Raw genomic sequence first — 22,419 nt, 5'->3', positions numbered from 1 at the left:
GGGCGCCTGGGTGGCTCAGTGGGTTAAGCCGCTGCCTTCGGCTCAGGTCATGATCCCAGGGTCCTGGGATCGAGTCCCGCATCGGGCTCTCTGCTCAGCGGGGAGCCTGCTTCCTCCTCTCTCTCTCTCTCTGCCTGCCTGTCTGCCTGCTTGTGATCTCTCTCTATCAAATAAATAAATAAAATCTTTTAAAAAAAAAAAAAAAATAAGATTGTTGGGTCCCAACCCCACAACTTGATTCAGTAGATCTAATCTAGGGTAGGGTCTCAGAATTTGCATTTCTAACAAATCCCAGTTAACAATTTTTAGGTCTAAGGTCAGCATTGCTAGCATGAATGATAGGGAAAATAATATAAGTACACTAGAGAGAGATGAATCTGCTGGAAAGGACCCACACTTTTGTGACTCACCACTCCAGAAATCTGGTTTTAGTACTGAACTAAAAGTAGGGGAGGGAAGAGATAAAAGCAGAAAGAGAGTTCAGGTCAAACTAATAACCAGTTTTAACTACATTAAACTATCTTTAAAATGCACCACTGGGACTCCTGGCAGAGCCAGTCTGAGAACCATGTGGCTCTTAATCTCAGTCAGGGTCTGCAGTTCGAACCCCTCATTGGGTGTAGAGATCATTTAAATAAACAAATTTTTTTAAAAATGCACTACAACTTCTCAGTTAGTTTAGCAAATCTAATGTCAGTAACCAGTCAAATCCTAAAAAAGAATTTTTGGGGTCTAAAATTCCACAAAATGTATCTAAAATAAACAATTTCAACCCTAATGTACTGTGGATTCAGAATCTGGATTAGGACCTTATGAGGAAATGCCACTTCAATTCTTTTTCCTCACGGTTACATTGTAGCAATGCTGACCCTGCACCATCTCCAAAATACTGTCTCACCTCATCAATTAACCAAAAAACTACAACCACCAATGTAAGAAAATTTAATTTTAAAGATTAATTGCCAAACAAGTTAAAAAATATACCTAAAAATATAAATCAAATAAAATTACACCACTATTATAGGGCCACTACACCACCACCACACACTAGAGCCACTACACCATTACTTACATTCAAATCAGGTATACACTATGATTTCCCTAAGTAGAAAAAGATACATAATCACTCAGAAATGTTTAAGGCTTTTAAATGTACCTGTTAATCACAGAGCTAAGATTAAACAGTAAAGTTATCCATAAAGTCAAACCTTGTAAGCTAAATTCTCATTTCCCAATGACTTATTTTTAACATGCCTACACAAAAAATACCACATGATACGTTTGGAGGAGCCTACCCCAACAAAGCAGACAAGAGCAGTCCTCACCTCCCCATTTCATAATCCAAGAGACTTTTTATTCTTTTTAAAAAAACTAAAAGCAAATACCCATTAGCCACATGTGGCTATATAAGAATAAATAAAATTTAAAGTTTAAATTCTCCAGCACAACTGCCACAGTTCAAGTGCTCAACAGTCACATGTGGCTAGTAACTACTACACTGAACAGCACATACACATAGCATTTCCATCACTGCAGAAGTTCTATCGGACAGGGCTAATATACTAAAGTAAAGAAAGGATTATTAGTAGCTTTAAAGACAGAAGATTTTTTTCATGTCAAAATGTTTACTACTGGCTTATTTTTTAAGTGTAAGGCTTCCAAAACAAAAGGAAATCCAGGCCTACCATTCTTTCTCCAGAATGTCAACTTTAAAACAGACCAAAAGGGTGCCAAAGGCTACAAAGACCATGAAAATGTTAAGTAACATCTTTTTGGAAAGTTTACTAAAAACTGCCTAAAATATTTCATTGTAGAAACCTAAATTCCTTTAAGATAACTTTTGTAATTGTATCAAAAATAATTTTATCAAATGACAGTTTCTCTAATATCCAAAAGATATTTATAATTTCATGTTCAAAATGCACTGATTACTTAACTTAAATTTTAAGGAAATTTCCCCGTCTTGTTAATAATGCCCTGTGAAGATTTACCCTTCTCCTGAAGCCATTTAGATTTTAAATGTTCAGGGACACCTGGGTTGCTCAGTCGGTTAAGCAGCTGTTTCGGCTCAGGTTATGATCCCAGGGTCCTGGGATCCAGCTCAACGTCGCGATTCCAGCGCAGCGGAGAAACTGCTTCTCCCTCTCCCTCTGCCTACTTGTGCTCTCTAGCTCTCTGTCAAGTAAATAAATAAAATCTTAAAAAAAAAAAAAAAAAGTCAAATGTTCTCCCTAAAAAATACAATGTTATTAAATTACAATCAATTCTACCTACATGTTAAAACTTTGCCTTGGCCAACCACGAAGAGAACCCGATTTGGAACGTTAAAACTCCAGTAATAAAGCTTCCACAAACTGCCGTGCACATAAAATTTGAGGGTCAAACTAGAAAGGCAATACAACATAAGAAGTCTTTGTGTAAAAATGTCTCCCAGAAAAATATTTTGTTGGAAAAAAATCCAGCATCTAAATACGAATTTACAATAAAGCTATATAACTGACACTGATGGAATTCACCACAAAGCACATGGGAAAACCAAATAAAGTAGATATTTTGACCTGCAAAAGGAAAGCCCCCTCTCTCTGAATTAAAAAAAAATCTAAGGGAGGCACAAATTTGGCATGTTATTGGAAAAGTTTTAAGGTTTAAACTATAAAGTAAAATGCATGCTCTTTAGCATTAAGATGTGCACGTAAAATATAAAACAGTATATAATTCATACCCCCCCCAACACGTGGAAACTTCCAGAATGTTTGGGAAGAGAGCACCCTACATTAGATACGTTAACAATTCAACACCGTCCCAATATTGCAGAGTTTAAGAACGAAGCAGTTAAAGGTGGGCTGCGCTGAGGTCAGGTGAGAAACATGGTTTACCGTTAAACGCATCCAAGTCTGGTTGCAACCAAGGAAATGATTTGGAAATTTTTTAAGAAGCGAGTCCGCTGGTTGGTTCTCCATGCCCAATGAAATTTCTGGCAAGACGAAGCTTCCGTTCCAAATTCATTATCTACTTCGCTTACAACACAATTCTGCCTGGAAGAAGTCTCACCCCAAAACGTTCCTGACCCTTGTGGGAATCAGAGAACTAGAACCCCAAACTGGGCCGGGTTAGCCGTAGCCTATATGTAGCGCCGGGCAAGCAAAGTCGGACGCGCGCAGAGCAGAAAATGTTGGCAACAGCAACCAAGAAGCGACGGCAAACCGAGCCCACTAATCGGAAATTCCGGGCTAAAACGCTGCCTTGGGTGAGAGGACAATTCAACGCGGCGGGAAAAACAAGGACGCGAGGCGCCCCGATTTTCACAGGCCATAGCACAGGCCTCAGCTGGAACAAGAGCTTTCTCCACCGCGGCTGAAGAACGTGGACGATTGCCCGCGGCGCCCCGCTCCTCACAGGGGCCTCCCTTCACGCCCCCTTCCCCCTCACATCCCCGCCAGCCAGGCACTACACTCACCAAACGGATGAAGCCGAAGCCACGGTCCCGATTGATGAAGACCTCGCTGGGCTCGCCGTAGCGCTCGAAGAGCCTCTTGAAGTCCTCTTCCGTGATATCTGTGGGCAGGTTCCCCACGAAGAGGCGGCAGCGTTGCGTGTACGTCTTTTCGCCCGGCTTGAGGAAGCTCTTGATGTCAATGGTGAATCCCATCTCTTCATCGGGGTGGTCCTCCGGAGCCACCGGGGCAGGTGGCGCCGGCTCCCCCGCCAGCGCGAGGGCCATGGCGGCCGATGGCTCGCTCTCGCCTGCGGCAGACTCAAGAGCTCGAAGGCGGGCCGGGTTTTTCTCAATGCGTACTTGCTTCAGGTTTCCCCTTAACATCATCTTAGTTCAATTCAGATTTCGGATATAATTCTAGAGCTACAGCCGTATCTCTATATATACCTACAAATACGGAATACAGAAGGAAAAAGTCAAAGAAGACGACCAAGTCGCTTAGCGCGCTGCTCTGCCTGGTGAGGATCACCGCCGCGGTAGCTGCACGTTCAAAATGGCGCTGCCACCACCCGCAGTTACAAGAAGAGACGCCGGCAGTAAGTCCCGCCCCTCCGCAAAGGCCGGCGCCGGAGCCAACGCGCCTGCGCATTATTGCACGCCAACGGCACGATAACTAACATGCGCAGGAGCACAATATTACATGAGGTGCGGATCCAAACCACTTCCTAGGCTACGCTAAATGCGGTTTCCCACCCTTCTAAATTAGCTGACTGTTGGGTTGCACTTATGAGAAAAATTGTGCACCAGTGTGTGAAAACATAATGATTTGAGGAATATCCAAATTCTTTTAGATATCCAGCTCAATTCTCAAGGACTATGGAAAAACGAAAACTTGCAAATTTTACGCATGGCATTGAATAAGAAGATATTTCTCGGTGATTGAAACACCTTAAGACATTTATTTCTGTCCATCAACAGCAAGATTTTTATTATACTTATTGATAAAACTATCCGTTCGATAAAATAATTATACTGTTGATTATTCACCTCAACGAAGGACTCCATGAAATTGCTTATGAAGTTCTGAACTCCTATAGACCATACTCCATAACAAGGGCCAGCAAATATTTTCTGTAAAGGGTCAGACTGCAAATATTTTAAGATTTGTGAGTCATGCAGTGTCTGCCAAACTACTCAGTTCCACTCAGTACATCTCCTGGGACATGGGCAGGCACTCCAGTGAGTGTTAAAAAGAGATGAATTCACTCTCTGCAAAACATTTCAGTAGTTTCTCATGAGGTTAAACATATGCTCACTTAAGAAGAGCAATCCCACTTCTAATTATCCAAGTGAAATGAAAACTTGTATTCACGCAAAAAACTACATGCAACTGTTTATAGGGGCTTTATTTGTAATCAACAAGAACTGAAACAATCCAAATGTCCAAACTAGTGATAGGTAAACAGCGTGACATTCATATAATGGAATATGCTCAGCAATAAAAAGGAATGCACTACAGAACACAGATCAGTGGTTGCCAGGAGCTGGAGGTGGGGGGTGATTACACAGGGACACAGGGAAATTTTTGAAATGATGAAACTATATTCTGAATGAGGTGGTGGCTACACAATTTTATGTGTTTGTCAAAACTTGGTAAACTAAAAGGGTCAGTATTACTGTATGTAAATTATGCCTTAAAATTTTTTTTCAAAGATTTTATTTATTTATTCGACAAATACAGATCACAAGTAGGCAGAGAGAGGGGGGGAAGCAGGCTCCCTACGGAGCAGAGAGCCCGATGCGGGGCTCAATCCCAGGACCCCAGGACCACGACCTGAGCCAAAGGCAGAGGCCCTAACCCACTGAGCTACCCAGGCGCCCCTAAAAATTTTTAACTATTCAAAAATTTAAAAATAAAATACCATCGAGACTAATCCCTATTTACCTTAGTTACCATCCAAATTCTAATCACCCAGATTCTAATCCCCATGTAGGTCTGTAAATTCCTGAGTCTGACTCAATTCCCCAAACCCCTCTCAGTTGCTCCAAAGCCACCTATTGAGTGCTTGGAAACTCACTCTCTGTAATCAGCAAAATCCCCTATTTTTTATTTTTTTTTCTCTGAACATCTTCACCTTCCTGCTTTAACTGGAATATGGTTTTCCTCTGAAGATTGCTTCCCCAACAGCCCTCCCTAAAAATGGACCTTTTTCCTACTTCCCATGTGTCACTGGATTTAAGGATGAGGCAGACATTCTCAATGATCCCTTACAAGCTGGAGAACATATCCCCTCTCCTTCAGCAAAAATCCCAGCTCCAAAATTCTCATGCCAACATAAACATGAGCTTATGCTCCCTCTCCCGCTCTCCCTCTTCTTTACTCTCCCTTCCCCCCCATAATAACTTTTCACCACTCTTTAAATTTACAACCACAAATGTGAGGTAGGAATGCATATGAATGCATAGCCAATATTGTCAATATTTATTAACTTTGCTGAAGAAAAAGGCACAATCAGAATAAAATTGCCTCACTCGATCAGCACTAAATCAACTAACCTAATTTCATATGTAGCCTGCCTTCCTGTAACAAGAATGAATTGCCAGTGATCCCCTGGGAGACCAACCCATGGGATAGCATCTTCTTCCAAGCACTTTGCTTCTGCAGTTATCTAGTCACCTTCCCAAGTGATCAGCCACTTGATCTGTATTCAACTGTGTCCATCTGCAAAATAAAACAAACTACTGATAAAACTGTCACCTTTAAAAAAAAAAAAAAAGGAACGAAAAACCCCCTTTCTTAGACCTATGTTATCCTTTAGCTATTTCTTTTTTTTTTTTTAAGATTTTATTTATTTATTTGACAGAGAGAGATCACAAGCAGGCAGAGAGGGAGATAGAGGGAAGCAGGCTCCCTGCTGAGCAGAGAGCCAGATGCGGGACTCTATCCGAGGATCCTGAGATCATGACCTGAGCCGAAGGCAGCGGCTTAATCCACTGAGCCACCAAGGCGCCCCATCCTTTAGCTATTTTACTAGAAAGATAGAAACAGTGAAAGCAGAAGAATTGTCTATATTTTGTCTCTATTTGCTAATTTGATATCTCCTTAAGCCACATTAATCAGATGTCTGTCCCCACATTCTATTCCTCTGAAACCTCGCTTGGCACAATGGTGACAGTCTCTACTTTACCAGGTGCAACAGTCAAATCTCAGACTTCTCACTCAGCCCCATTTGCCATTGTAGACCCGTGCCTGAGTTTCACCATGTATAATTTGGTAATAATACCTACTTAACAGAGTTATTGTGCATAGTAAATGAGTTACAGTATTATCTTTGGAAAATATTCTGGTACCTTAAGTGTTATTATTGGTCACTTTTCTCATATCTTCTGGAAACACTGTTCTGTCCTCTGTACTATCATCTTCTCTTCATGTTCTTACACCTCACTGGACACTCCTCAGGCATTATATCTTTCTTAGGAATCTTTAGTATGTTAGAGAGCCACAAGTTGAAGTCCTTCTCTTTAAGTATATTCAATCCCTAGGTCAGGCCATCCACATCATGGTACCTCAGAAGCATTAGAGCATCTTTTCTAAACCTCGACACTATTTGCATTTTGTACCAAATAATTATTTGTCGTGAGCGGATGTTTAGAAGTGTGACTGGCTCCTACCACCTAGATGCCAGTAGTACCCCACTCCCAGCTGTGACAAAGCAAAACCTGCCAGGCATTATTGCAATTGTGCTACACTTATTAACTCATTAATCTTCATAACAATATCTTCTTACTGTTGTCACTTTTATTTTTGTTTATTTTTTAAAGGTTTTATTTATCTGTCAGAGAGAGGGCGGAGAGAGAGTACAAAAGCGGGGTGGGGGGGAACAGCAGGCAGAGGGAAAACCAGGCTCCCTACTGAGCAAGGGGCCTGATGAGGGACTCAATACCAGGACCCTGGGATCATGACCTGAGTCTAATACAGATCCTAATCAACTGAGCCACCCAGGAGTCCCTATTGTTGTCACTTTTAAACTTCATTTTTTACTTTTTTTAAAGATTTTATTTATTTATTTGACAGACAGGGATTATAGTAGACAGAGGCAGGCAGGTGGGGGGAAAGTTGGAGAACAGGCTCCCTGCTGAGCAGAGAGCCCGATGCCGGATGCAGAGCTTGATTCCAGGACCCTGGGATCATGACCTGAGCTAAAGGCAGAGGCTTTAACCCACTGAGCCACCCAGGTGCCCCCAAACTTCATTTTTTAGAGCAGTTTTAGATTCACAGCAAAATTAAAAGGAAGGTACAGAGATTTCTCATATACTTCCTGCTCCTACATATGCACAGTTTTCCCCATTATATACATAACCCACAAAAATGATACATCTGTTACAGTTGATGAACTATATTGACACATCATGATCACATAGAGTCCAATAGGTTTCACTCAGTAGTGTATATTCTATGGGTCTGGAAAAATTTATGGTGACATGTATCCACCATTACAGATTACACAGAGTGCTTTCTCTTTTTTTTTTTTAATTTTTCAATTTATTTATTTTCAGAAAAACAGTATTCATTATTTTTTCACCATACCCAGTGCTCCATGCAATCCGTGCCCTCTCTAATACCCACCACCTGGTACCCTAACCTCCCACCCCCCCCCGCCACTTCAAACCCCTCAGATTGTTTTTCAGAGTCCATAGTCTCTCATGATTCACCTCCCCTTCCAATTTACCCCAACTCCCTTCTCCTCTCTAACACCCCTTGTCCTCCATGATATTTGTTATGCTCCACAAATAAGTGAAACCATATGATAATTGACTCTCTCTGCTTGACTTATTTCACTCAGCATAATCTCTTCCAGTCCCGTCCATGTTGCTACAAAAGTTGGGTATTCATCCTTTCTGATGGAGGCATAATACTCCATAGTGTATATGGACCACATCTTCCTTATCCATTCATCCGTTGAAGGGCGTCTTGGTTCTTTCCACAGTTTGGCGACTGTGGCCATTGCTGCTATAAACATTGGGGTACAGATGGCCCTTCTTTTCACGACATCTGTATCTTTGGGGTAAATACCCAGGAGTGCAATTGCAGGGTCATAGGGAAGTTCTATTTTTAATTTCTTGAGGAATCTCCACACTGTTCTCCAAAGAGGCTGCACCAACTTGCATACCCACCAACAGTGTAAGAGGGTTCCTCTTTCTCCACATCCTCTCCAACACATGTTGTTTCCTGTTTTGTTAATTTTGGCCATTCTAACTGGTGTAAGGTGATATCTCAATGTGTTTTTTTTTTTTTTAAGATTTTTTTATTTATTTGTCAGAGAGAGAGAGAGGGAGAGAGAGCGAACACAGGCAGACAGAATGGCAGGCAGAGGGAGAGGGAGAAGCAGACTCCCTGCCGAGCAAGGAGCCCGATGTGGGACTCGATCCCAGGATGCTGGGATCATGACCTGAGCCGAAGGCAGCTGCTTAACCAACTGAGCCACCCAGGCGTCCCCTCAATGTGGTTTTAATTTGAATCTCCCTGAGGGCTAATGATGATGAACATTTTTTCATGTGTCTGATCAGAGTGCTTTCTCTTAATTGATTTGAAAGAGGCAGAGAGAGCAGGACCAGGGGGAGGGGCAAAGGGAGAGGAAGAGGGAAAGCAGACTCCCCTCTGAGCGGGGAGCCCAGTCAGGGCTCAATCCCAGGACACTGAGATCATGACCTGAACAAAGTCAGACACTTTACCGACTGAGCCACCCAGGAGCCCCATAGAGAGTACTTTCATTGCCCTAAAACTCCTCTGTGTGCCTCCTATTCATCCCTCTCCCCAACCAACCTCTGGAGATCACTGAAGTTTTTATTGTCTCCATAGTTTTACCTTTTCTAGAATGTCATATAATTGGAATCATATAGTATGTAGCCTTTTTAGACTGACTTCTTTCACTTAGTAATATGCATTTAAGATTCCTCTGTCTTTTCATGGCTCAGTAGCTCATTTCTTCGTAATATTGAATAATATTCCATTGTCTGGATGTACCACAGTCAATTTATCCATTCACTTACTGAAGGACATCTTGGTTGTTTCCAAGTTTGGCAGTTATAAATGAAGCTGCTATAAACATTTGTGTGCAGGTTTTTGTATGGATATAAGTTTTCAACTCCTTTGGGTAAATAGCTAGCAGTGAGATAGCTGGATTTTACAGTAAGATTATGTTTAGCATTTAAGAAGCTGACAAATTGTCTTCCAAAGTGGCTATACCACTCTGCATTCCCACCAGCAATGAATGAGTGTTCCTGTTGCTCTACACATTTGCCAGCATTTGGAGTTGTCACTGTTCTAGATTCTGACCATTCTGTTATGGTATAGTGATACCTAAATTTTTTAGTTTGCATTTTGCAGATAATATACCATATGGAACATCTCTTCTTATGCTCATTTGCCATTTATATGTCTTTTCTGAGGTGTCTGTTAAAGCTATTGGCCCCTTTCTTAATCAGATTGTTATTGTTGAGTTTTAAGAGTTGCTTGTATACTTTGGTAACAGTCCTTTATGAAATGTCTTTGGCAAACATTTTCTTGCAACCTATGCGCTTGTCTTTTTATTCTCATGACTGTATTTTGCAGAGCAGAAGTTTTTCATTTTAATGAAGTTCAGATTATCAGTTCTTTCTCTCATAAATCATACCTATGGTGTTATATATAAGAAGTCATCACCATGGGTTGCCTAGGTGCCTCAGCCAACTAAGCATCTGCCTTTGGCACAGCTCATGATCCCAGGGTCCTGGAGTCAAGTCTCACATCAAGCTCCCTAGTTGGTAGGGAGCCTGGTTCTCCCTCTCACTCCGCCACTCCCTTTACTTGTGCTTGCTCTCACTCTCCATCAAATGAATACATAAAATCTTTAAAAATAAATAATAAAAAGTCATTACCAAATCAAAAGTCATTTAAATTTTCTTCAATTTTTCTTCTAGGATTTTTAAAGTTTTGTGTTTTACATTTAGGTGTATGATCCCTTTTGAATTAATTTCTATGAAGGTTGTAAGGTTTGTGTATAGATTCTCTCTCTCCCTCTTTTTTAATATGTGAATGACCATTCACATATTAATATTGAATGTGAATGACCATTCATATATTGAATGCCCATTCACATATTAAATGATTCCAGCACCATTATTGAAAAGACAGTCTTGTTCCATATATTGCCTTTGTTCTTTGCCAGCCGATTGGTTGATCTTTACTTATGATGGCCTATTTCAGGACTCTCTATTCTGTTTCATTGATCTATTTGTCTACTCTTTCTCTAATACAGTATTGTTTTGATTAGTGTGACTTAATAGTAAGTCTTAAAGTTGGGTACCGTTAGTCCTCCAACTGTTCTTTTCCTTCAATATTGTATTGGCTATTCAGGGTCTTCTTCCTCTCCTTATAAACTTAAGAAGCAGTTTGTACATATCAAAAATACACTATTTATTGAAGAGACTGTCTTTTTTCCACTGTATATTTTTTCCTGCTTTGTTGAAGATTTGACCATAGAGTTGAGGGTCTATATTAGGGCTCTCTACTCTGTTCCACTGGTCTATGTGTCTGTTTTGATGCCAGTACCATGCTGTCTTGGTGATCACAGCTTTGTAGTAAAGCTTGAAATCGGGCAACATGATGCCCCCAGTTTTGTTTTTCTTTTTCATTTCCGTAACAATTGGGGGTCTCTTCTGATTCCATACAAATTTTAGGATTATTTGCTCCACCTCTTTGAAAAATGCTAATGGAATTTTGATCAGAATGGCATTAAAAGTGTAGATTGCTCTAGGCAATATAGACATTTTAACAATGTTTTTCTTCTGATCCATGAGCATGGGATGGTCTTTCATCTTTTTGTGTCTTCTTCAATTTCTTTCATGAGTGTTCTATAGTTCTTAAGTACAGATCATTTACCTCTTTGGTTAGGTTTATTCCCAGGTATCTTATACTTCTTGGTGCTATAGTAAATGGAATCGATTCTCTAATTTCCCTTTCTGTATTTTCATTGTTAGTGTATAAGAAAGCAACCGATTTCTGTACATTGATTTTTGTATCCTGTCACATTCTGAATTGCTGTATGAGTTCTAGTAGTTTCGTGGTGGAGTCTTTTGGGTTTTCCATATAAAGTATCATATCATCTACGAAGAGAGAGTTTGATGACTTCTTTGACAATTTGAATATCTTTTATTTCTCTTGTTGTCTGATTGCTGTCGTTAGGACTTCTAATACTATGTTGAACAAGAGTGGTGAGAGTGGGCATCCTTGTCGTGTTCCTGATCTCAAAGGGAAGGCTGTCAGCTTTTTCATTGAGGATGATATTTGCTGTGGGTTTCTCACAGATAGATTTGATGAAGTTGAGGAATGTTCCCCCATCCCTAAACGTTGAAGCGTTTTAATCAGGAACAGATGCTGGATTTTGTCAAATGCTTTTTCTGCATGAATCAAGAGGACCCTGTGGTTCTTCTCTCTTCCCTTATTAATTTGTCCTATCACATTGATTGATTTGCGAATGTTGAACCATCATTGCAACCCAGAGATAAATCCCACCTAATCATGGTGGATAATGTTTTTAATGTACTGTTGGATCCTATTAGCTAGGATCTTGTTGAGAATCTTAACATCCATATTCTTCAGTGATAATTGGTCCGAAATTCTCCTTTTTGGTGGGATCTTTGCCTGGGTTGAGGATCAGCGTAATGTTGGCTTCATAAAGAGAGTCTGAAAGTTTGCATTCTGCTTCAACTTTTTGAAACAGCTTCAGGAGAATATGTGTTATTTCTTCTTTGAAAGTTTGGTAGAATTCCCCAGGGAATCCGTCAGGTCCTGGGCTCTTGTTTTTTGGGAGGTTTTTGATCACTGTTTCAATCTTGTTACTAGATATTGGTCTATTCAGGTTGTCAGTTTCATCCTGATTCAGTTTTGGAATTTTATAGTTTTCTAGCAATGCATCCATTTCATCTAGGTTGCTTAACTTATTGGCATTTAACTGTTGATAATAATTTCTGATGATTGTTTCTATTTCCTTAGTGTTAGTTGTGTCTCTCCCTTTTCATTCATAATTTTATTAATTTGGGTCTTCTCTCTTTTCTTTTGAATTAGTTTGGCCAATGGTTTATTGATCTTACTGATTCTTTCAAAAAACCAGCTTCTAGTTTCATTGGTGTGTTCTATTGTATCTCTAGTTTCTACCTCACTGATCTCTGCTTTAATCTTGATTATTTCCCTTTTTGTGTGTGGAGTTGGCTTAATTTGTTGTTAATTCTCCAGTTCTTTAAGGTGTAAAGACAGCTGTATTCTGGATTTTTCAGGTTTTTTTTTGAGGGAGGCTTGGATGACTTTGTATTTCCCCCTTAAGACTGCCTTTGCTGTTGGTATTGTATCTTTAAAAAAATTTTATTTATCTGAAAGAGAGCGAGCATGTGAGAAAGGGAGAGCGAGCATGAATGGGGCAAGGGGAGGACAGAGGGAGAAGACAAGCTGACTCCCCGCTGAGCAGAGACCCTCCCCCCAACGTGAGGCTTTATCCCAGGACCCCAGAACCACAACCTAATCCGAAGGCAGACACACAACTGACAGAGCCACCCAGGCTCCTGGTATTGTATTTTTTATTGCAAATTCCACTTCATCATTCTGGTACATAAAAAAGTAATGGGCTTTTGAAAATTAGCCTTATATCCTACAACCTTGCTATGATTGTTTATTAGTTTTTTTGTCAATTCTTTCAGATATTCTACATACACAATCATTTTATCTGCATACAAAGATAGTTTTATCTCTTCTTTCCCAATATCCATATCTTATATTTACTTTTCCTATCTTATTGCATTATTTAGGACTTCTAGAACAATGTTGAATGGCGGTGGAGAAGGACGATATCCTTGTCTTGTTCCTGACTTTACTAGGAAAGCTTTGAGATTCTTAACATAAAGTATGATGTTAGCTGTAGGTTTCTTATAGATATTTTTCTCATACTGAGGAGGTTACCATCAATTACTAGTTTACTGAGAGTTTTTATAATAAATGAGTGTTGGATTTTGTCAAATAGCTTTTTCTGCATCTATTGATAAGACCATGTGATTTTTCTTCTTTGAATTTTTGATGCAATGAATTACATTAATTGATTTTTGAATGTTGACCAGCTATGCATACCTGAGATAAACCCCCTTGATTCAGGCAACTGAGTGGCTCAGTCGGTTGGGCATCTGCCTTCAGCTTGGGTGGTGGTCCTAGGGGTGGGATTGAGCCTGGCATGTAGCTTCCTGCTCAGCAGGGAGTCTGCTTCTCACTCTGCTGCTCCCCCTGCTTGTGCTCTCTCTCTCTCTGTCAAATAAATAAATAAATAAAATCTTGAAAAAAAAATAGACCCACTTGATTGCAATGTACCACTTGCTTTACATATTGTTAGATTAAATTTGATAATATTTTGTTGAGAAAGTTTGCAGCTATGTTCCTGTGAATTATTGATTTGTAGTGTTTTTTTTTTTTTCCTTGCAATGTCTTTCTCTAGTTTGGGAATTAAGGTAATGCAGGCCTCATGAGATTATAGAGATTATAGAGAATTGATATAACTGAGATTATAGAGAATTGGTGTAACTTATTCCTTAAACATATCGCAGAATTCACCACTGAACCTAACTGGGATCAGTGCTTTTTGTTTTGGAAAGTTATTAACTAATGATTAAATCTATTTTAAAAGATACAGGACTATTCAGATTGTCCAGTAGTGTTTCTGTGATTTTTGGCAGACTGTGTCTTTCCAGGAATTAGTTCATTTCATCTGGGCTATCAAATATGTGGGCATAGAGGGGTTCACAGTATATCTTCATTATCCTTTTAATATCCATAGAATCTGTAAAGATATCCCCTCTTTCATTTGTGATATTAGTAATTTGTGTCCTTTATCTTTTTTCTTAGTTAGCTTAACTAGAGACTTATTGATTTTTTTAAAGATTTTATTTATTTATTTGACAGAGAGACATCACAAGTAGGACAAGTAGGCAGAGAGGCAGGCAGAGAGAGAGAGGAAGGGAAGCAGGCCCCCTGCTGAGCAGAGAGCCCGATGTGGGACTCGATCCCAAGACCCTGAGATCATGACCTGAGCCTAAGGCAGCGGCTTAACCCACTGAGCCACCCAGGCACCCCGAGACATATTGATTTGATGTATCTTCTCAATGAACTAATTTTTGGTTTTATTGATTTTCTCTAATACCTGCTTTTCAATTTAATTGATTTCTACTCTAATTCTTATTTCTTTTCTTCTGCTAACTTTGGATTTAATTTGCTTTTGTCTTTCTAGTTTTCTAACATGGAAACTTAGATGATTATATTAGATTTTTTAAATATATGCATTCAACACTATAAATGTTTCTCTAAGCACTGTTTTTACTGTATCCCAGAAATTTTGGCAAGTTGCATTTTCATGTTCCCTTAGTTCAAATATTTTTAAATTTCTCTTGAGATTTCTTCTTTCACCCATGTGTTATTTAGAAGTATACTATTTAGGGGTGCCTGGGTGGCTCAGTGGTTTAAAGCCTCTGCCTTCAGCTCAGGTCACTCTGCTCAGCAGGGAGCTTGCTTCCCTTCCTCTCTCTCTGCCTGCCTCTACAGTTTTTATTCTTTTAAATTTTTTAATGTATATTTTATGACCAACAATGTGATCAATATTGGTGAATGGTTCCTGTGATCTTTTTTTTTTTTTTTTTTTTTTTTTTCAGAAAGAGGTAGGGACGAAGGAGAGGGAGAAAAAGAATCCCAAACAGGCTCCACCCCTAGCACAGAGCCTGACACGTGGCTTGATCTCACAACCCTGAGATCATGACCTGAACTGAAATCAAGAGTCAGATACTCAACTGACTTGAGCCACCTAGGCACCCCACAGTCCACGTGATCTTAAGAAGAATGTGTATTCTGCTATTGTTGGATGGAGTAGTCTACTGATGTCAATTATATCCAGTTGAATGATGGTATTATTAAGTTCAACTATGTCATTACTGATTTTCTGCCTGATGGATCCATCCACTTTTGATAAATCCACTTCCGATAAATTATTGAAATTTCCAACTGTAATTGCAGATTCATCTAGTTCTCCATGGAGTTCTATCCATCATGTATTTTGATGCTCTGTTGTTAGGCATATTAAAAGTTAAAGTTTTTTATGTCTTCTTGGGGAAAATGACCCCTTTATAAATATGGAATTCCTAGAAAAATGGGAGGTGGCAGAGTAGTAAGATCCTGAGGTCACCTCCTCCCATGGACACAGCAGGGCTGTGACTCTATATAGTGAAACTCTCTCTGGGAACAACCTGAAAACTAGCAGAACAGTTCTTCCATGGTTGAAGATATAAACAAAAAAACCAAAGCATTGGAGGGGCAAATACACTGCCTAATCAGGAACCAAAACCCTGCCATGGCAACCCATAAGCAGGAGGCATGTCACTGGCACAAGGGTATTTCCTGAGGAGTGAGAGTTCAAGCTTCACATTGGGTAATCGCTGCCCTGGGGGATCCGAACCAGCTAGATGAGTTCCCATAATGTCTGGCTAGAAAAATGAACGGGGCTTAACCCCAGGAGAGCCAGAGGCCTAGAGGAAACCAAAACTCTACTCTTAAAGGTCTTGCACACAATCTCACCCCCTCCGAGACCCAACACAGAGGCAGTAGTGTGAAAAGAGCCTGGGCCAAAAGTGAAGACTTATTAAAACTAATTTTAGGGCATGTGCCACTGGCACAGAGATCTGTAGAAATTTTCTCTGGGAACAGAAAGCTTATGGGTGCCATTTTTTCTTGCCCTCTTTCAGCCTACTTGACATCAAGCTGATGAAGATCAGTTCTGACACTTTACATCTAACATACTAACACCCCTCAAAAAGCCGTTTTTGGGGGCACCTGGGTGGCTCAGTGGATTAAAGCCTCTGCCTTCGGCTCGGGTCATGATCCCAGAGTCCTGGGATTGAGCCCTGCATCAGGCTCTCTGTTCAGTGGGGAGCCTGCTTCCTCCTCTCTCTCTGCCTGCCTCTCTCCCTGCTTGTGATCTCTGTCTGACAAAAAAAAAAAAAAAAAAAAAGCAGTTTTTGCTCTGCCACACCCAGTGGGCACCTCACCAGGGAACACCACCCCTCCAAAGCAATTCCTGCTCTCACAGAAGGAAGGCCACCCTGGCCCAACAGGACACCCATGCCAGTCATGGCCAGACCTCACAGTCAGTCCTGCCCACCACTGCATCTGCTGCAGTCATGGCCCAAGCACAATAGTAGGGTACATGCAATTCATACATGGAACATCACTGGAGTGCCTGGTTCTGGAAGCCAGGGGAAATTGTACGTTCCACATAAGGCACTACTTTCAAGGTCAGGAGACATAGTTGACCTACTTAATACATAGAGAAAAACACAGAGTCATACAATAAGAGGAGACAGAGAAATATGTTCCAAGGTGCCTCGGTCGCTCAATGGGTTAAGTCTCTGCTTTGGCTCGGGTCATGATCTCAGTGTCCTGGGATTAAGGCCCGAATCGGGCTCTCTGCTCGGCGGGGAGCCTGCTTCCCTCCCTCTCTCTGCCTGACTCTCTGCCTACTTGTGATCTCTCTCTGTCAAATAAGTTAATACATAAATCTTTTAAAAAAAAATATGTTCTAAACAAAAGAATAAGACAAAATCTCAGAAAAGGAACTAAGCAAAAACAGAGGTAAGCAATCTACCTGATAAACATTTCAAAGTAATGGTCATAAAGATGATCACTGAACTTGGAAGAAGAGTGGATGAACTCAGTGAGAACTTTAGCAAAGAGATAGAAAATATTAAAAAGAACTAATCAGGGGCGCCTGGGTGGCTCAGTGGTTAAGCCGCTGCCTTCGGCTCAGGTCATGATCTCAGGGTCCTGGGATCGAGTCCCGCATCGGGCTCACTGCTCAGCAGGGAGCCTGCTTCCTCCTCTCTCTCTCTCTCTGCCTGCCTCTCTGCCTACTTGTGATTTCTCTCTGTCAAATAAATAAATAAAATCTTAAAAAAAAAAAAAAAAAAAAGAACTAATCAGAGCTGATGAATACAATAAATGAAATTAAAAATACACTAGAGGAGCCAATAGTAAATTAGAGAATGCAGAAGAATATAGCAATGATCTAAAAGACAGGATAGTGGAAATCTTTCAAACTGAACAGCAAAAACAAAAGGGAATTTTAACAGTTAGAGTAGGTAAGGGACCTCTATGACAACATCATGCTAGTGGGCATCAAAAGAAAGCCAGAGTAGACATATTTATATGGAAGAAAGTAGACTTAAAAAAAAAAAAAGATTAAAAAAAAAAGATTTTATTTATTTGAGAGAGAGAGAGAGAGAGCAAGCACAAGTGGGGAGTTGGGGGCAGAGGAAGAGGGAGAAGTAGACTTCCAGCTGAGCAGGGAGCCCAATACAGGACTCAGTCCTCTGACTGTGAGATCATGACCTGAGCTGAAGGCAGACACCTAACTGACTAAGCCACCCAGGCTCCCCTCAGAGGAACTAGACTTTAAACCAGACTGTAACAAGAGATGAAGAAGGACACTGTATCATAATAAAGAGGTCTATCCAAAAAGAAGATCTAACAATTGTAAATATTTATGTCCCCAACTTGGGAGCACCCAAATATATAAATCAGTTAGTAACAAACATAAAGAAATTAATTGATAATAATACAATAATACCAGGGGATTTTAACACCCCCACTTATTGCAACAGAAAGATCATCAAAGCAGAAAATCAAAAAGGAAACAATGGCTTTCAGTAAGACACTGGACCAGATGGACTTAACAGATATATTCAGAACATTTCATCCTAAACCAGCAGAAGACTCATTCTTTTTGAATGCACATGGAACTTTCTCCAGAATAGATCACATGCTGGGTCACAAATCAGCTCTCAACAAGTATGCCTGATTGTGTTGATCCAGCAACAATCAAAAAGACTGAGATCATACCATACATATTTTCAGACCACAGCTCTATGAAACTTGAAGTCAACCACAAAAAATTTGGATAGACCACAAATACATGCAGGTTAAAGAATACCTCAGTAAAGAATGAATGGGTTAACCAGGAAATTAAATATGAAATTAAAAAAAAAAACATGGAAGCAAATGAAAATGAAAACATGATAGTCCAGAACCTTTGGGATGCAGTAAAAGTGGTCGCAAGAGGGAAGTACATAGCAATACAAGCCTACCTCAAAAACCAAGGAAAGTCTCAAATACATAACCTAGACTTACAACTAAGGAACAAGAAAAGGGATAACAAATAAATCCTGAAGCCAGGAGAAGAAGGGAAATAATAAAGACTAGAGCAGAAATAAATTATATAGAAACAAAAAAAAATACAGTAGAATAGCTCAATGAAACTAAGAGGTGGTTCTTGAAAAGAATTAGTAAAATTGATAAAGCTCTAGCTAGATTTATCAATATGAAAAGAGAAAAGACCCAAATAAATAAAATCATGAATGAAAGAGAAGAGATCACAACCAACACCATAGAAATACAAACAATTATAAGAGAATATTATGAAAAATTATATGCCGACAAATTGGATAATTTGGAAGAAATGGATAAATTCTTAGAAACATGCAAACACCAAAGCTGAAACAGAAAGAAATCTTGTACAGACCCATAACCAGCAAAAGAAACTGAATCAGTAATAAAAAAAAAATCTCCAAAAAACCAAAGTCCAGACCCACATGGCTTCCCAGGGCAATTGTACCAGAAATTTAGAGAAGAGATAATACTTATTCTTATTGGGACACCTGGGTGGCTCAGCGGGTTAAGCCTCGCTGCCTTCAGCTCAGGTCATGATCCCAGCGTCCTGGGATTGAGTCCCACACTGGGCTCCTTGTCCAGCAGGGAGCCTGCTTCTCTCTCTGCCTCTGCTTGCCACTCTGCCTGTTGTGCTCTCCCTCTCTCTCTCTAACAAATAAATAAATAAAATCTTAAAAAAAAAAGTTTTCTTATCAAACTGTTCCAAAAAATAGAAATGGAATGAAAAGTTCCAAACTCATTCTAAGAGGCCAGCATTATCTAAATTCTAAAACCAGAAGGTGACCCCACTAAAAAGAATTATAGGCCAATATCCATGATGAACGTGGATGTAAAAATTCTCAACAGGATACTAGCAAAATGAATCCAACAGTACATTTAAAGAACTATTCACTATGATCAAGTGGGATTTATTCCTGGACTGAAGGGGTGGTTCAATATCTGCAAATCAATCAATGTGATATACCACATTAATAAAATAAAGAGCCATATGATCCTCTCAGTAGATGCAGAAAAAGCATTTGACCAAGTACAGCATCCATTGTTGACAAAACCCTTAACAAAGTAAGGATAAAAGGACCATACCTCAATGTCATAAATGCCATATATAAAAGACCCACAGCTAATATCCTCAATGGGGAAAAAACTGAGAGTTTTTCTTTCACTGTCAGGAACAAAAAACAGAGACGTCCACCCTCACCATTGTTATTTAATATAGTACTGGAAGTTATAGTCACAACAATCAAAATAAAAGCCATCCAAATCAGCAAGGAAGAAAACAAACTTTCACTATTTGCAGATGACATGATACTCTATGTAGAAAACCAGAAAGACTCTATCAAAAATTTGCTAGAACTAATACATGCATTTAGTAAAGTCGCAGGATATAAAATCAATATACAGAAATCTGTTGCATTTCTATACAGCAATACTGAAGCCACAGAAAAAGAAAACAAGGAATCAATTCCATTTATAATTGCATCAAAAAACCATAAGATACCTTGGAAGAAACCTAATCATAGGTAAATGAACTGTCTTCTGAAAACTATAGAAAACTTATGAAAAAAATTGAAAAGGACACAAAGAAACGGGAAAACATTCCATACTCATGGATTGGCTGAACAAGCATTGTTAAAATGTTTATCCTACCCAAAGCAACCTACACTTTTAATGAAATCCTTATCAAAACACCAACAGTATTTTTCACAGAACCAAAACAAACAATTCTAAAAGTTGTATAGAACCACAAAAGCCAAAGCAAATTTGAAAAAGGAAAACAAAGCTGGAGGCATCACAGTTCTGGACTTCAAGCTATATTACAAAGGTATAGTCACCAAGACAGTATGGTAATGGCACAAAAACAGACACATAGATCAATGGAACAGAATAGAGAGCCCAGAAATAGACCCTCAACTCTATGCTCAAGTAATCTTCAACAAAGCAGGAAAGAATGTCCAAAGGAAAAAAGACAGCCTCTTCAATAAATGGTGTTGGGAAAATTGGACAGCCAGCCACATGCAGAAAAATGAAATTGGACCATTTCCTTACACCACACACGAAAATAGACTCAAAATGGATGAAGGACCTCAATGTGAGAAAGGAATCCATCAAAATCCTTGAGGAGAACGCAGGCAGCAACCTCTTCCACCTCAGCCGCAGCAACGTCTTCCTAGGAACATCTCCAAAGGCAAGGGAAGCAAGGGCCAAAATGAACTATTGGGATTTCATCAAGATCAAAAGCTTTTGCACAGCAAAGGAAACAGTTAACAAAACCAAAAGACAACTGACAGAATGAGAGAAGATATTTGCAATCGACATATCAGATAAAGGACTAGTGTCCAAAATCTATAAAGAACTTAGCAAACTCAACACCCAAAGAACAAATAATCCAATCAAGAAATGGGCAGAAGACATGAACAGACATTTCTGCAAAGAAGACATCCAGATGGCCAACAGACACATGAAAAAGTGCTCCACATCACTCGACATCAGGGAAATACAAATCAAAACCACAATGAGATACAATCTCACACCAGTCAGAATGACTAAATTCAACAAGTCATGGGGCGCCTGGGTGGCTCAGTGGTTTGGGCTGCTGCCTTTGGCTCGGGTCATGGTCTTGGGGTCCTGGGATCGAGCCCTGCATCGGGCTCCCTGCTCCGCAGGAAGCCTGCTTCCCTCTCTCTCTCTCTCTCTCTCTCTCTCTCTCTGCCTGCCTCTCTGCCTACTTGTGATCTCTGTCAAATAAATAAATAAAATCTTTTTAAAAATAAATAAATAAATTCAACAAGTCAGGAAATGACAGATGCTGGCAAGGATGCAGAGAAAGGGGAACCCTCCTACACTGTTGGTGGAATGCAAGCTGGTGCAACTGCTCTGGAAAACAGCATGGAGGCTCCTCAAAATGTTGAAAATAGAGCTACCCTATGACCCACCAATTGCACTACTGAGTATTTACCCTAAAGATACAAACGTAGTGACCCGAAGGGGCACGTGCACCTGCATGTTTATAGCAGCAATGTCTACAATAGCCAAACTATGGAAAGAACTTAAATGTCCATCAACAGATAAATGGATAAAGAAGATGTGGTATATATACACAATGGAATACTATGCAGCCATCAAAAGAAATGAAATCTTGGGGCGCCTGGGTGGCTCAGGGGGTTAAAGCCTCTGCCTTTGGCTCAGGTCATGATCTCAGGGTCCTAGGATCAAGTCCTGTATCAGGCTCTCTGCTCAGCAGGGAGCCTGCTTCCTCCTCTCTCTTTCTCTCTGCCTGCCTCTCTGCCTACTTGTGATCTCTGTCTGCCAAATAAATAAACAAAATCTAAAAAAAAAAAAAAAGAAATATTGCCACTTGTGACGACATGGATGGAACTAGAGGGTATCATGCTTAGCGAAATAAGTCTATGAGAGAAAGACAACTATCATATGATCTCCCTGATATGAGGAAGTGGAGATGCAACATGGGGGGGGGGGGTTAAGGGGATAGGAAAAGAATCAATGAAACAAGATGGGATTGGGAGGGAGACAAACCATAAGTGACTCTCAATCTCACAAAACAAACTGAGGGTTGCTGGGGGGAGGGGGGTTGGGAGAGGGGAGTGGGGTTATGGACATTGGGGAGGGTATGTGCTATGGTGAGTGCTGTGAAGTGTGTAAACCTGGTGATTCACAGACCTGTACCCCTGGGGATAAAAAT

The 22,419-nt window shown here is 40.1% G+C and overlaps 2 protein-coding genes across 5 annotated transcripts in view; both read right to left on the bottom strand.

Moving 5' to 3' along the window:
• Nucleotides 1-4,015, bottom strand: part of PSPC1 (paraspeckle component 1) — a 104,949-nt gene extending 100,934 nt beyond the window's left edge. For both annotated transcript variants that reach the window (XM_059144158.1, XM_059144159.1), the window contains exon 1: nt 3,458-4,015. In XM_059144158.1, coding sequence (XP_059000141.1) covers nt 3,458-3,823 — 366 coding nt within the window. In that variant the 5' untranslated portion in view covers nt 3,824-4,015. The remainder of the gene's footprint in view (nt 1-3,457) is intronic.
• Nucleotides 4,016-5,572: 1,557 nt separating this feature from the next.
• ZMYM5 (zinc finger MYM-type containing 5) overlaps nt 5,573-22,419 on the bottom strand; it is a 76,587-nt gene continuing 59,740 nt past the window's right edge. The window contains exons 8-9 of one of the 3 annotated variants that reach the window (XR_009346901.1): nt 13,593-13,761; nt 5,573-6,158 (exon numbers count right to left, since the gene is read on the bottom strand). Coding sequence is in view for 2 of the 3 variants with exons in the window: in XM_059144147.1 (XP_059000130.1) it covers nt 13,726-13,761 (36 nt within the window). In the remaining variant the exon portion in view is untranslated. Of the gene's footprint in view, nt 6,159-13,031; nt 13,762-22,419 lie in introns of those variants that run through there. The other 2 variants (XM_059144149.1, XM_059144147.1) reach the window with 2 other exon arrangements.

Source organism: Mustela lutreola, chromosome 13, assembly GCF_030435805.1.
Source record: "Mustela lutreola isolate mMusLut2 chromosome 13, mMusLut2.pri, whole genome shotgun sequence".
Taxonomy (NCBI): domain Eukaryota; kingdom Metazoa; phylum Chordata; class Mammalia; order Carnivora; family Mustelidae; genus Mustela; species Mustela lutreola.
This window is presented reverse-complemented; position numbering and strand designations above follow the sequence as displayed.